At 33.9% G+C, this 15258-nt stretch overlaps 1 protein-coding gene across 3 annotated transcripts in view; it reads right to left on the bottom strand.

The window, feature by feature from the left end:
* ASCC3 (activating signal cointegrator 1 complex subunit 3) overlaps positions 1-15258 on the bottom strand; it is a 270142-nt gene that overhangs the window by 150945 nt on the left and 103939 nt on the right. For all 3 annotated transcript variants that reach the window (XM_065681165.1, XM_065681163.1, XM_065681164.1), the window contains 2 exons: positions 13215-13379; positions 1815-1991 (listed from right to left, as the gene is read on the bottom strand). In XM_065681165.1, coding sequence (XP_065537237.1) covers positions 1815-1991; positions 13215-13379 — 342 coding nt within the window. The remainder of the gene's footprint in view (positions 1-1814; positions 1992-13214; positions 13380-15258) is intronic.

Genomic DNA, 15258 nt, shown 5'->3' with positions numbered 1-15258 from the left:
TGCTCTAAGAAATTCAACATATAGAATTTTAACAGCTTCCCTGGCTAAATTCTATGCATAATAAGCACACCATGCTGTTCTTGCCTTTGAAAGCTTGACTACAGTTTGCACGATTCCACAAATCGCTAATCAGCTCCAGTTCTGGGGGAAGTTTTTTTGAATAAAGGATGTCAGAAAGCTGAGGCAAAACATCTACCTACAGCAACAGTCTTCTTTGCAACTCATCAGTGTGGATATAGACATTGCATGGATTGCATTTGCTGATGTTCTGCAAGAACTCTTTTTGATTCTATGGGTTCTTACATAGCTTTCCTCCTCTCACATAGACCAGAAGGATGTTGATATTACTGCTTTTGCACCTTTAGCATTAGTATTATTCTGAATGGAATCCCTTTTCAAACAGGCTTCATACTTTTTGTTTGCTATGAAGTGTATGATCTTAATTGCAAAATATATTTTACTCTATGAAATCTCTAATGACATTCTTCTGAAAAGCAAAAAAGTTGTGGTATTGCCAAAGCAGTCTGCCAGGTACTCCTATTTCAGAATAACTACTACCTCCTAGTATTTCCTCATCTCCACATGCTTGGGGTTTTTTTTAGAAAACCTAACTGGTTAAGATTTTATAGGATTATCTGTATATCTATTTGATTTTTAAATCACAAATACATTCTAGAGTGAGTATGAAGAAATGAAGTCTTTACCACACAGTGGAAATAAACTAAATATTCAAAATAAAGTATCAGGAAAAGATTAAAGAAAAGCAACTGCAAGTAACAGTGAAGGTACTTGAAACAATTAATGAAGGTTAAAATATGCAAATCACAGTAAGCACCATATGGTAAACTATTCTTCTGTGCATAAACTTGAAATGGCTCCCTACAGTTGTAAAATAAGTTTCTTTCCTGCACGGCAGATGGAATGAACTACTTAACCTGTCAAAAAAGGCAATGTCCATTTAAAAAAACCCAACAAACAAAATCACTGGTATTATTGATTAAGCTATGAAGTTAACTTTTGCTTGAATCTGTTAAATTAAATTACAGCAGAGTAAGATTTTCTAGAAGCTAAGTTATATAAATTGTAATTACCAGCTAGTCTTAAAGAAAAGTGTTTCTATTAATTCTTGTATTTAAAGAAGAATTAAAATTTACATGTCAAGTGGCACTGCACGTAAGATTTTTAATAAGAATATTATACCTGACCATGGCCTTACTGCTTCCTAAAATGAGCAAGAACACAAAGAGTAAAGAAGCTTATTTCATGACCACTTCAGCGTGCTTTCTATCAAATGTGGACATATGATAGTTAATGATTTAGATTGCTAAAAGGTTTTCATCAGCAACTTGTATCCAACCAATATTAATGCAAGTGATGATATTGCATATATCTGTGTCTATCTCTATATATACAGATTTCATAAATAAATATTACATTCCTCATGCATTTGACAGTCAAGCAAGTAGCACCAGTTTTTCGAGCAAAATGGAAAACTGAAATGAGAATAACCAGATGCTACAGTGAGTCTGCAGTTGAAGGCGATGTTTTCTCCTTCATCAAGCCAAATTTAGTAGCAAAGCAAAAGCAATGCAAAGCTAGATGCCATTGTATCTAACTGCAACAAAGCCTATTTACAAGATTGTAATTGAAGGAAACATGATTCTTACAGCACCTTTAAATTAAGTATATCTTTATTCACAAGAAAAGATGCTTCATTAAAGACCTGTAGCATAATAAACCAGTATACTCTACACATGCATACATTAAGTATGGTCAAAACAGCAACCCTCTCTTTGGCATTTATCATTCTTTACCTTATTGGTTGTCTTAATTCCTATAAAGGTTTGCCCCAATGGTACAGGTCGGAAACGGCCATCAAAGTAGAATAGTCCAATATAGGGATTGACGTGTAGAAATGTAGCAACATCCAGATAATTGGGTAATGTAGCTGAAAGGCCCAAAATCCTAATCATACTTTGCGTAGATTCAACCTATTTAAAAAACAGAAAACCTGTAAATGATCCAAGTGTTTTAAGCCAAGATATAAAGCAGAGAATTTTAAACCATCCCTTATATAACACTAATGTGAAAGAAGCAGTTAATACTTTCTACAAAAGGTGACCCATAGATGTGAGTTAGTGATTATTCTGTAAGGAGAAGAAAGAGCACTCTGCAATTCCACCAAATCTTGCTTATTCATCTTTCTATTTTATTGTACTTTTGCCCTCCAGAAGGTTAGCTGTTATTAACTGACATGAAGTAACAACAGCAGTAAAATAGGCTTTGCATTAAGAAGGGGCAGTCCAATTTATAGGCAAAACTAGGACGGATAATTTGGTATTATTTCTTTCTTAGTTCAAATCACAGTGCAATTCTGAAAAGAAAGAAGAACATAGCTCCTTAGTCCCGGCTTTTGCTTAGACCTTTTCACAACTCTCTTATACAATCTATCCTGCTCCTCTGTAACACACATTTTTTTCGTTTTTTTTTTCTTTTTTTTTTTCAATTTTTTTAAATCAGTCTAATTCCCCAAGTATTTGCATTGCATGCCTTCCAATTCAATAAGGGACATAAATGGTCCTTCATATTTAAATACTCTGTTCCATATAAAAGCCTGCATATTGTATGTATTCCGAGGTAATTTTCAAAATGAATGAAACCAGCCAAAATACTTGAATTAAGAAAGTATGCAAGAATTTTCCCATTTCCTCTGCAATACCAAAAGCTGTGTTGGCTGGCTCGCAACTTTCTTACTAACATAATTATTATGGAGTAAAGTTCACAGCAATTTTCATCAGAAGGTTTTTTAGACACTATAACTGAAGCCATATATGAGGTTCTCAATGTCTCATGATGGTTGGTAACTTCCACCTACCTAAGTCCTGTTCAGAACTATGAGGTTTTTATTTAGAATACAGCTTTTGAATCACTCAGGTGTTTGACTTAAAGTGAAAGGAAGTGCCATGTAATTAAATCAGATGAATTAAAAGTTTTCAAAACAGACTATTAAAAAGTATATGTAGAGCATTCTGAAGGAAGATAAAAGACACCATGCCTAACACGGACCTGGGGAATAACAAGTGCACCAAAATAATAAACCAAATCCCAAAAGAAACCACCTCCCACAACTCTACAGACATGAAGCAGACAAAATAAACCACTCTGTTGCCTGGCAAAAATCTAGATGCTCAAACTATGGACGTAACCAACTAAACACTGCAGAAAATCATTTGATTGACCCTTTTGCACTTATACAAAGAGCAGCTTTGCAAAAGGAATCCCATGTACAACAAAATCTCATCTGAAAATGCAAATTTTGAGATGACTGGAAGAAATGAGAAATTGCAATTTAAAAAGTACTCCGTCTGCTGGGCACAAAAGCACCTTGAAGAGTACAAAGAAGCACTATCATTTCTTATACGTCTCTTAAATGCCGGATTTGGTGGGGTGGGTGTGAGTGACTGTGTGGTAAAATGGTTTTCTTTTTTACTCATTTGTTTTTTAGGGTTTGGTTTTGCCTCAGTCCCCTGGAACCCCACCTCCTTCTGCACTGATCTTGGTGTCTGTGGGGTACACTTTTCTCACACTTTTTTTCTAAAAAACCCTTGAATCTGAAGGAACAGTAACCACGTGCTGATATATTTATCCTGTACTTTTTTCACAATCACATAATAATAAGTACAACAATTTGAAAGTGTAACTGAAGTCCAATTTGGAAAATATTATTTGATTTTGCTAACTTCAGTAACAACTTCTTTCAAATCTCCTGAGTCTAAAACCACTAGTTTGAAAGTGTGCTCAGTTCCATCTGAAGGTAGGAAAGCATTTCAAGTATTTAAACAATTAACAAGAGCCCTGCTTAATAACCACGGAAGTATGGATTTTTACAGCAGTTAACTGCAAGCTGTTTGTTCAGAGGTTTTTTTCAAAATATAAACAATGCCTAGAAAGCAGTTACAGTTTACTGAGACTTGCCACTTTCAAAACCTTTGTAAAAGGCCATTTAACTTCCCTGATCTGGCAGTAGGCCCTGCAGTTAAGGAGCTGATGGAAAACCCTGAATTACAATGAATTACAACTCCACATGAAAACCGCAGCAGAGAGCTAACATAAACAGGTTATTAAAACTAATAATATGCAGAGCGCATTTTAAAGGAAAGCACATATTTGCATATTTTATATAATACCTCACATATACTTTGCATATGTGTATAGTGCCTAATATTTTTTCAATTTATAAATCTGAAATTTGCAAATTAGTGGACAATTAAGTTTCCCATTTATATCTAGCCACAAAAATCAAGTCAAAGTGCTATACGAAATCAGGCTATAATGTCTTTTGCTCTACAGTAACATTATGTTTGTCTTCATAATTAATTGAAAAATATTATGGCTGTAAAGAATTCCATCAATTTCTCCAATTCCTTTCAAGACCATCCAAAAAAACAACATAAAAACCTATTTATTACCAACTACTTCTATATCCAATTCACAGCACAAAATATCAATGATTAATATATATTTAAAAAAACAAGCAAGAAGTAAAAAGCATTTACCTTAAAAGACAAAATGTATCATAACAATTCTCCCAATTATTTTATGTTTGCATCAAATTCAAGTAAACTAAACCCTTACATGTCTGCATATCACCACATACAGATACAGAATGAGCTTTGTTTATTCTTTTAATTATACATAGCAATATACAAAGAGCAGTGACTAAAACTGTGCTAAACATAAAAGTCAGAAATATAAATTAGCTGACTATGCAACCATAACACATACTTTATTTTGCATTTTGTCTGTGATTATAATGCAGTTATTTATCTATTATTTATCTATTCAAGTACTACAGATACTTTTTGTAAGAGCTGGTAGAATTTTAACACATTTTTAGAACAGAGTTCTCTGAATACAGTTTTTCAACTACTTTTCATTTTCTGCCTTTCCCTTGAAAAGCAGGCATTAATGTGTTTTGTCTTCAGATGCTTCTAAAGAAAATGTCTTGAAAGTGTGAGGATGCCTTTTGTAAATACAGTCCATTCAAACATTAATATTTTTCTTATGCTGGATCACTTTTTATTTGCTCCTCAAAGTCCCATTTAGAGACCATGCCTTCATAATCAAGAGACTGTGAACATACATTCTTTTCCTGAAACTGCTGTAAAAATTACTGAACAGACATTTTGGATGACAAATTCTCTGCATCACTGGCTGAAGGTGCACAGCTAAGTGTGTCTTCACTACTGGCAAACAACCTCAAACATTTTAATCTTCATATGTGTTTAATCATCTTGGTAAAAATATAAGCACTATTTGGAACTTAAAAGGCTTTCTTTGGAAAGCTGAACTGTCACAGTATTTTCACATCATGTTCTCTGAAAACTTTTCTGTATTTTATTGATTTGATGCTTTGGTGGAAGTAAGAAATAAAATTGCCACAGCTATATTTAATTGACATATCTAATTAGTATATCTAATTCAGAAGCATTCATGATGGCATGTGGAGAATTGAAAACATGTTCACTATACACATTTGCAGAACACGATTATCACACCATGAAATTCCATGTACACAGAAGAAAATAAACAGAAGATAGCTCTCAAGCATCATCTGCGCTCACACTGTAAACGATAAAGGTACAGGTATGAGAAGTGCCTCTCCAGACCATAAATCAATCACAGCAGGATAATTTTCTTCCTAATAGGTTTTAAGATTTGCATATCATCTTATTACATTACAGCCGCCACTTGAGCGCATACAGAGTATGCACAGTGATACTCTTTATCTGACTTCTAAAGTTCTTCCTGAACTTTGTGAACTTGGCAGTCTTCCCATTTCCATGTATTAAAATACCACATTCACAGAATGAATTACAATCAAGCTGGAAAGCATATCCCTGATTGTTCAACTCAAGCACAGAATTAAGTAAAGCAGACAAGTTTATATATTCTAATATTTGAAGATTGTCCACTGGTTAGAAATTAATCTGGTATTCAGATGACCCAGCAACACTTTAACAGTCATCTTCAGTCAGCCTGTATGCCCTTCAGATGTACACAAGATAAGATACGCAGAAAATTAGGCAGAAGCATTTCTTAGTTGTTAGTCTATGCATGCAAGAAGACTTAGAAACTTAGGCTCCTCAGTTCCCTACTCAACAGCAGTAAGAATGAAGCACTGTATATCAGGACTCACATTAGTTATTAGCTAGATCCTACCCTACCCACAGAATGTCTAAAAGTCTCAGCCTCTCACAAGATCTGTTTTTCCCATTATTCAAAAAAAAAAAAAAAAACAACCCCGAGAAAAAGAATGAAAAGTCCACAGAGAAATTCTAAGAACATAAAGAAATAAAATTAAAGGCTTTTCAAAATGAATGACTAGGAAGTTTGTTAGAATGTTTCACCAGTGTATACTTGTTTATTGATATCTTGTTTACTGTCTAATGAAGGAATTAAGAAGTTGTCCATCAGTCCACAGGTGGTAATTTCCTAGTTTTAGGAATAAAAATGGGGAAACCAATAAAATTGAAAAATCAAAAGTACACAGTAAAAATGCAATTACTAATACTGTTTTGACGATTCCACATAGGACGCTATCTACAACTCAAACACTCTGCACAGAATGCATTTGTTACTAGGCAACCATCTAGTTAAGTAATTTTATAAATGAGTTTTACTCTGCTTCCAATGAACCCTGAAAATACTGTGCTCTTGGTCCTCCATTTAGAACATATTTAAAAATCTAGAGGTACTGAAAAAATGTAACTATGCAGAAAGCACTATTAGAAGCCATATTATTTTCCCTCGGTGAAATATTAAGTACGCAATACTTTGCCTTAAGAAATGACATTCTGAATATACCTAGTAAGAGATTTCTATGCCCTGCACAGTGTCAGGTCGTTTTTTCTGGAATGACAAAATGTCTTTTCATGCTGTGTTTACTGTTTTGTTCCCAAACTAAGAAACAAAAAGAAATATGAACCTTTCTACAAATCAATTTAACTGCTTTACCGTATTATGAAATAACATAAAACATATGACAATCACTATCACCTTTTAAACTCCATGGATATATCACAGAAATGGAAAAATGTTCACATACCAGTAATAAAAAATGACATGCAGAATGACTTCCTGACATCACTTCCATGCAAAGTAACAGAAAAGCTTCTGAATATTAAATAAAATATCTCATACGTAACATTTTCCAAACAAATGGAGATTAGTTTTATTTTTTTCAAAAACGTATTTTGCTTTAGAAAAGTCATTTTTACACAACTACAAGGTTGACAGAAAATATAACAAGATAGACCTAGACTTGTGTAAGGCATTAGACATATGGCTGCACAACATACTGTTTAAAAATAACATCACAGAATAGCAAGAAAACATGTATTAAATTTATCACAAGCTGATGAACTAACAGATTTTAAAGAGAATGTATAATTGAAAAAACAGCAATTAAAAAAAAGGATGCCTCTAATTGCTTTTTAAGCCTGATTCTATTCAAGAATTTTAACCATGATATGCAGTAAATAAAAAAGAACTGGAGACAAGAAGCACAGGTAACCTGCAGAATTAATATAACTGATATAACTGAATATAACTGGGTGTAAGTCAACTCTACAGATAAATCTAGAGTTCATGGTCCCATTCAAACTAAATTCCTTTTAATTTAGCTCATTCTAAAACAGGCCACAGCTGCAAAATGAGACATTGTTCACAGGGAACATTCTTATGGCAACAAGTGAGTCCTGCAGGAACTATAAAGAGGTTTGTTTGAAGACTTAATGAACAAGCATCTGAACGCAAGCTCCGAAGATAATGTGGTAGCAAATTAAGTACATGCAATTCATAGAGGTATAAAGTGGATAGAACTGATTAATAGAAGGAAAACACTCTATGTCTGTGTACGTCACTACCAAAACTAACACAACAGTTAGTTGCGTTAGTTCTATACCCAGTTTTGTTGATGTTTTAAAAATACAATCACAAATATAAGAAAGTCCAGTTAAAAGCTCCACAACACTCTAGTTAACCAAAAAAGTACTGTAGAAGATTTCAGTAAGCTTGTTTGATTTATCCTGTAATAGAAGATGCTGAGAAACTTGATCAACTGATATAAGGAACATCAAAGAGACAAAAGACTAACAGCAGTCACTCAAGGTAAGAAATGAAGAGTCAAATGAAATGCAAATGCCATTCTAGTCCCAAATGACACATATAGGAACTACAGTGAACTACCATTAGACACAAAATATATAGGTCTAAGCAGCTGGGTTTAGGCCATTATCTATCAGATTTGATTATTTTTTATTTTTTTTTTAACTGCTCTAGTTTTCTCAAGCAAGAATGGTATTCAAAGCACCTAAAAATTTTTTATTAGAAAACAATCCGGCATTTAGCTTTGGGTGAGAAACCTCTGAACTTGTTTGCTTCTGATTTCTAGGAAGGAGGTAAAAGACAGAACCAAAGAGAAAAAAAGAGGTAGAGGAGGTAATAAGGAACTAGAGATGCTGCAAATACATCCAGAACAAGGAAAGCTACATGATGGCTGAGAGGGAAAGTTTCTTAAATTAAGTGTCATGAGGAAAGAAAGCTCAGAAAGGAAACATGAGGATTTCCAGGGGAAAGAGAACTCCACCACCTCATGGCCACTGCAGCCTTTGATACTCACATCCCCAAAGAGCCCCTCCCTTTTTGGCAAGAATGAGGTACAGCAGAACACCTCTCCTAAGGGCTGCTCTGTTGCTTGAAGGAGGAAGATCTCATCAATGCACTCCAGAAACATCCCAGATGGCTTGTCCTGCTGTGTTGTCCCACCTATTCTTTACCTAGCAACTTTACTGATCTAATACAAAAATATAAAGCAATTGAAAGTTAAATTTGAAGAATGAGACTGATGAAAAGAGTATTTGTGTGTGTAAGATGGGAGCTTCAGTTCCCCTGAATCTGAGAAATCTTTTACTATGGAATTTCTTTTATTTAATTTATCATTCACATAGTTGAGAGGAGGTATCAAAACTGATGTATCACTCAAGTATAATATTCAGTATGCATTTTCTGAAAAAAAAATACCTGAAAGCAGCAAAGAAGTCATTGAAATCTCTGAGTAACTATGACAAAATAATTCAGTGTCCTTTAAAAGCAGTCAAGTTTTTTCTCTTTCAAGCTAATAAGCTTACTAGATATTACAGAAGTATGGAAAGTTTTATTAAAAAGTTTAAGCATTTCAGTTTTATATCTGCATTATGCTCTTCACTAAAACTTTAAACTTCAAAGCTATAAATTGGATTCAAAGAAGTTGTTTGATGTTATACCTACAGTATAAGAGAGCTCAAAGCAATTTTCCCACCAAAATGTTTAGCAAAACCAATTTAAGTCACTTGCAAAAACATTGTCTAAAATTTGGAAAGTGCAAACGTGCACAAATACTGCTCATTCTGCTGTGAGTAAAACTGTCAGCAATTCCAATATATATGCTCCTTCCAGGTTAAAAAACCCACCCGACTAAAAAAAAATGCCGTAAGTTAAAACATACATGTTAAAAGTCTTACAGTAAGTGGTGTGACTTAGTGTTCATCTGGGAGAAAGCACAACAATAATTCAAATATTTTGAGGTACAATTAGGACAGACCTTCTGATGCATCAGGATATTCCTGTTTTGAGAAGGCACTTGTATAGCTGTATTTGTGCAGCATGCAAATACAGATCTCAAAACATTCTTTTCTGGCACAGTTATAGACCCAGGTAGCCAGTTGAACACTAATTCTTAAAAAGACCCAATGAAAACAGGAAAAAAAAGGGCAAAAAAAAAAAGCCGTTATTTTTTTATCATCCAACAAAACAAGAGGGATGGTTTTCTATAAGACAGGATAACAAGCCTTGCAAAATGTAGAAGGCACTACATTATACATCCTGATCTGCACAGGAATCAGGACATTGAATCATATACAAGCTAGGTAAGTTCGATCCAGACGAAGCTATAAGCAGACACCGTAATTATAAAGAAGCTATTAGTGATCTACTGAAAAGGTTGAAGTAGTATTTCAGTGATTTTATCACAGTTCTCTCTTGAAAGTGATAAAAATGACTATTCCAAGCCAGACAAAAAATCCAACTACTTCAGTTCATTGTCTCCCACAGTGGTCAAAAGGGACAGTATTGAAATTGGGAAAATGCCATCATGGAATCATAGCATGGTTTGGATTGTAAGGGACCTGAAAGAACATCTAGTTCCAAACCCCCTGCCATGGGCAGGGACACTTCCCACTAGACCAGGCTGCTCAAAGGGCCATCCAGCCTGGCCTTAAACACTGCCAGAGATGGAGCATTGATGTTCTCTCTGGGCAACCTGGCATTTGCCATCATAGCACCTAGTTACTACAGCCCTCAGTCTGATCTAAGGACTATTAATATGCAACGGATTTTTCCTTTAATTACCTGTCTAATAATTTTCTTAATCTCTCCACTACAAATTAGGAAAAACTAGTCAATATTTCTGATGTTTTAAACCCGTATAAAATCAGGCAATTGATCTGAGCAATTATTGAATTACTGCAGTGGTGTAATTGACATAAGGACGTTTTAGATTGATGCTGTCAACGTCTGGTTTTTTGTTTTGGTAGCGGGATTTGTTGTGTTTTTTTTTTTTTTTCCTTCTGTTTTTTAAGAACTGAACAATTATTCTTGCCTCCAGTGTGCATGAATATGGAAAGAGTATGATGTTTCTATAGATATCAATGAAAAATATGTTCTAGAACTACTTTCAGAAGGGCTCAAGAGGAGCTTAATGTTTTATACAGAATCATCGCAGTCAGAAGGATATTCTCTGGGTCAGGCTGAATATTTTGAGTTTTGTTCCTCCAAACATTTATGAATTTGCATCAAAATGCATATAACTGAACTATGAGCAAGGAGCAGAAGCAAAGAAATGCAACCAAATATTTTTTCCTTCCAAAATACCATTGAAACATTATTAGATGTGGTATTTTAGCAGTTAAAACATCTGTAGTAGTATTTTCACTAAAACCCAGTGAAATACTTCTGAAATTAGAAAACTTATGTCACCTTTTCTAGTCATGAAATAAAAATTCCAGTAATTTCAAAATTAGTTATGGATCTATACTGCAAATTTCACACAGCTACGCTTGCAGGCTCAGATGCTGCAGTATAACATTTCAGGGTAATTTTTAAAACTAGCCCTTTTATTATTTGTTTCCATAGTAAAAAGTTAAAACAGTTGTGCAAAACATCTCCTATTTCTCTCTCTCCATGCTCTCTGGAAGGCTTGTAATTAAAAATATTTTTGCTGGAAATGTTTTCTACTGCATAATTCTAAATTTTTCTACAAGCAGTTTTGTTTTCTGTTTAACTGTGGGGTTTTTTTCTAGCGTACTTTTATACTGTAAATTTTCCCTCTCTTCTACTACCTTATTGTGAAGTGGTCTCCAATACTGCCTTTCTTAGAATAAATAACGTCTTCAGAAAGGTGGTGAGATAGTTAATTTCAAGATTTGTGTCTTGCTTTTCTTCCCAACTGTTTCAATTGAAGGAAGGGTTACAAATGAGTAGCTTCAATTCCAGATGAATTGAACTCCAACTTGATAGGTAAAACAAACCTTGAAATCCTAGAAGATTAAAGCACCCTAGAGAGCTATTTTTTAAATGATTGTTGAAGCAAGATACTGCTGTATTACAATACATGCACTAAAGGTAGGATTCAGTACCCAAGACATAACTGCCTCAGATTTTATATTCCTTAAGTTACCTGCACAAGCTTGACAGACACAAAAGGAAAGGATCTATGGGAGATTTGTGTCCAAATGAAGCAGAAACAGGATGCCAAGCTGAATAATGTAGGGCAGATAAAATGGCTCTAGACATCTATTTCAGGCAGTTGAAGCCAACCTTACACATCTTACAAAATTTAACATTAAAAAATGAATGTCTTGCAATCTGATAGGAAGACAATGAACATCATAGTAACCACTAAAATCTGAGATTCTTTAAAGATACCTAAGGAAAACAAGGCTATCAAAACCATTAAAGAAAAAAAATAGACTATCAAACAGGCTAAGCTTTAGGGCCCTTGACATAGTCTAAACTATACAAAGCCCTACTCTTCATTATAAACAAATCTAAATCTTCCAAGTTTAGCTTCTTCTAAGGCATTCTTACTTATGTTGTTCTTAATACATGAACTTTACACTTTCTGCACTGGAATCCAGCAGACACCCATTGTATTTGGTTCTTAGAGGAGCTAGAATCAGATGGTTCAGACAGCCTTAACAAGGTTAGTGTAGCCTTGTCAAGAAAAACAATCTTAAAATCTAAAACACTTTAAACATTTAACACACTACAAATAGAGCCATAACAATACCGTGTTTATTTTTAATTTGTTACAGATTATTTTGTACTGACATACTTTTGCTCTTCATGACCAAAAAAAAAAAAACCCACAAAAGAACAGCACTCTATCCTCTCACCATTATATATTCATCTTAATTCCACACTTTTTATTCATCCTTAAATTCCACATTTTATTTTTCTTGCAAATACACATCCTGCCACTGCGACCAATCTTATTTATTGCCTAACTCAATCCTTCTTGCGTATGAGATTTAAGAACAAATCCCACACATCCATCCTTTTCTCCTTTTGCCATTTTAAATCTTGGTATTTAGAAAGTATCACTAAAGTGTGTGAGGGGGAAGACCAATTATGCTAAGCTAAAAATTATGTAGCAGTGCAGAAAGTTTTACCTAGATTTAAGACACTATTCTTTATTAAAAAAAAAAAATAAAATTCTTCTAGCAAAACTGCTAAATGAAAATCAGCATTCCTCGTAAGAAAATACTTTGCATCTGGGTTATGTTAAAAAATTAACCTGATTATTATTTGTTTAATAATATTTAATTTTGCTCTTACTTGTACAGTAAGTAAATTCTAAAAGTATATATTTATAAATATATAAAAAATAATAATAGCTCTGTAATAAATTATGTATCCTAGAAATCTGATAGAAATCTAATACAGAAGAGATGATAGAAGACAAAAATCTTTTGGTACAGAATAGCTATAAAATGAATGGTAAGCTGCCTAAGCATTTTGATTTCATTTTCTAAGAATTTCTCAGTGTAAAAGCACCAAAATGTATCTATTCTTGGAAGAAAAAACGCAGTTCTTTTGGAGATTTTTTCTCTTACCTGTCGTAAAGTACGTGCTACTATACTTTCAAGTACTGGTCCTCTATCTTCATGTAACAGATGAACTTCATCGAGAATCAAGAGTTTAACCATCTGAGAGAGGGCTACATCACCAACACTTTTTCTTGTCACAACATCCCATTTCTCTGGAGTAGTCACAAGCATCTAGTAGAACAGAAAAAAAGAAATATTAAGCATTTACAAAGAAAAGTCCAGACTAAAATTTATAAAAAAACAGTATTTTTGTATATAGCAGAGTAAATACACTGTAGAACTTAAACCTATCTTAAGTTTTACCTACTTTTCATATGGTGCAGCCACACTTTGCTGCATCTACATGTGTTGGACAGTAATTAGTAGTATTCAGCATGGAAAATATGGGAATATAAATAATAACTTCAAGTTACTGTACCTCATGTATACATTTTCCACATTAAAACAATGAGGCAGTTATTCAGAATCAACTCATTATATAATCGTGCAAGTTACTTGATATATATGTCCCACTAAAAATTAACTATGATAAAATATCTTTAACTAAGACCCCATACTGTGAAATGCTTCCTCCCTAAGGCATACTTTCAGGATGTACATATTAATATTTTGATCCTTGCACTGGCAAAACAGATTAAACAACTTCCACAAGTCCTGGAAAAGGTAGTTTCCAAACTTCATTGTTTCACATAGACAGGTCAGTGGTAAATCCCTATTACAGTGCCATTTCTTGCATGCTTTTGCAATGGCTTCTCTTTTTGCATAAATCCCTAAGTAATAGACTATCCAAGAGATAAAACAGGTATATTCAATTTACAGTTGCCACAGAATTGTAGTACCCTCCATTCCCCACATTGACAACATACTCAGCATACTTCATTTGACCTTAACACAACAATTCGAGAAAGCAGCTTTTTAAAATTCAAAATCAAAGTGGTCACTCAAAGAAAGGATCTCATTCTTCGCTCCAAAAGATTCTCAGCAGCCGTTTTGAATAGAAATAGAAATGCAGATTTGTCATGAACTATTCAACAAAATAATTTCTTATTTAGGTGCTAACTGCTAAGTATAAAGTGCCCCTAGAAATAAATCTCACCCATTCAGTAACAAATTCAGTAGTAACTTGCCTGCAAGTTATGACTGTGATTTAGGGGCAACTATTTATTCCCTACTCATAACAAATATAATTAATCACTATCCATCAAAGCTAAAGATTCCTGAGACAGGCACAACGCTTACGTTACAACCTCACTTACTGCAGAAATAAAGAAATTAGAACTGTTAAAATAAAGGTTCCTCTTAAATTTATACATTCAGAAATAAGACACTACTAAGACGACACACAGTTCAATCTTACAGATGATAATGCTTCTATAGCAAATATACTAGTAAGGTCCTACAAAAGCTTACACACACACCATTGTTTTCATCTAGACAGCATCTGCTATATTCTAAGCAGTCATGGTAGATTATTAAAAAATTATATAAATAAAAAAGTTTACCAGACCCTATCAGCATCCAATCTCAAATTCAACCAGATAATGTAAACCCAAGAGAGTATGAGATTCATGACATTTTCTTCTCAAACAAAATCTTGTCTGTAAGAACACAATGTACAAATAAGAAAAATTAACATTGCTGCACTAAATTCCAGACTGACAAAAAACCCCAAGCATCAAGACAGGTTAGGTGGCTTCCAAATGTGATGCTGCAAGGTATATAAACAGCACACATTAATGTAGCACCAAAACCAGTTTCTTAGCACATAAATTATGCAAAGGAAGGTGTAAAAACACCAGGTAATTATCAATAATGCTTCAAGGCCCTGGCTAAGAAAAGCAGACACAGAGAACTATCAGAGACTTACAAAACCTTTATGAAAATTGCTTGTCCAAATTTGAGCAAGAGCATTTCTTCCCATCAGAAGATTCAATTACCTTAAATACCACAAGCATAATATTAACAGCTTTTAGAAAGAAATTGCTTTGCTGTCTCAACATTTTTGAAACCCAGCTTGACAGGCTTCACAGCTACAGAATCAAAGAATGGC

Source organism: Lathamus discolor, chromosome 5, assembly GCF_037157495.1.
Source record: "Lathamus discolor isolate bLatDis1 chromosome 5, bLatDis1.hap1, whole genome shotgun sequence".
NCBI lineage: Eukaryota > Metazoa > Chordata > Aves > Psittaciformes > Psittacidae > Lathamus > Lathamus discolor.
Note: the sequence above shows the minus strand (reverse complement) of the source record. Positions and strands in the feature narration are given on the sequence as shown.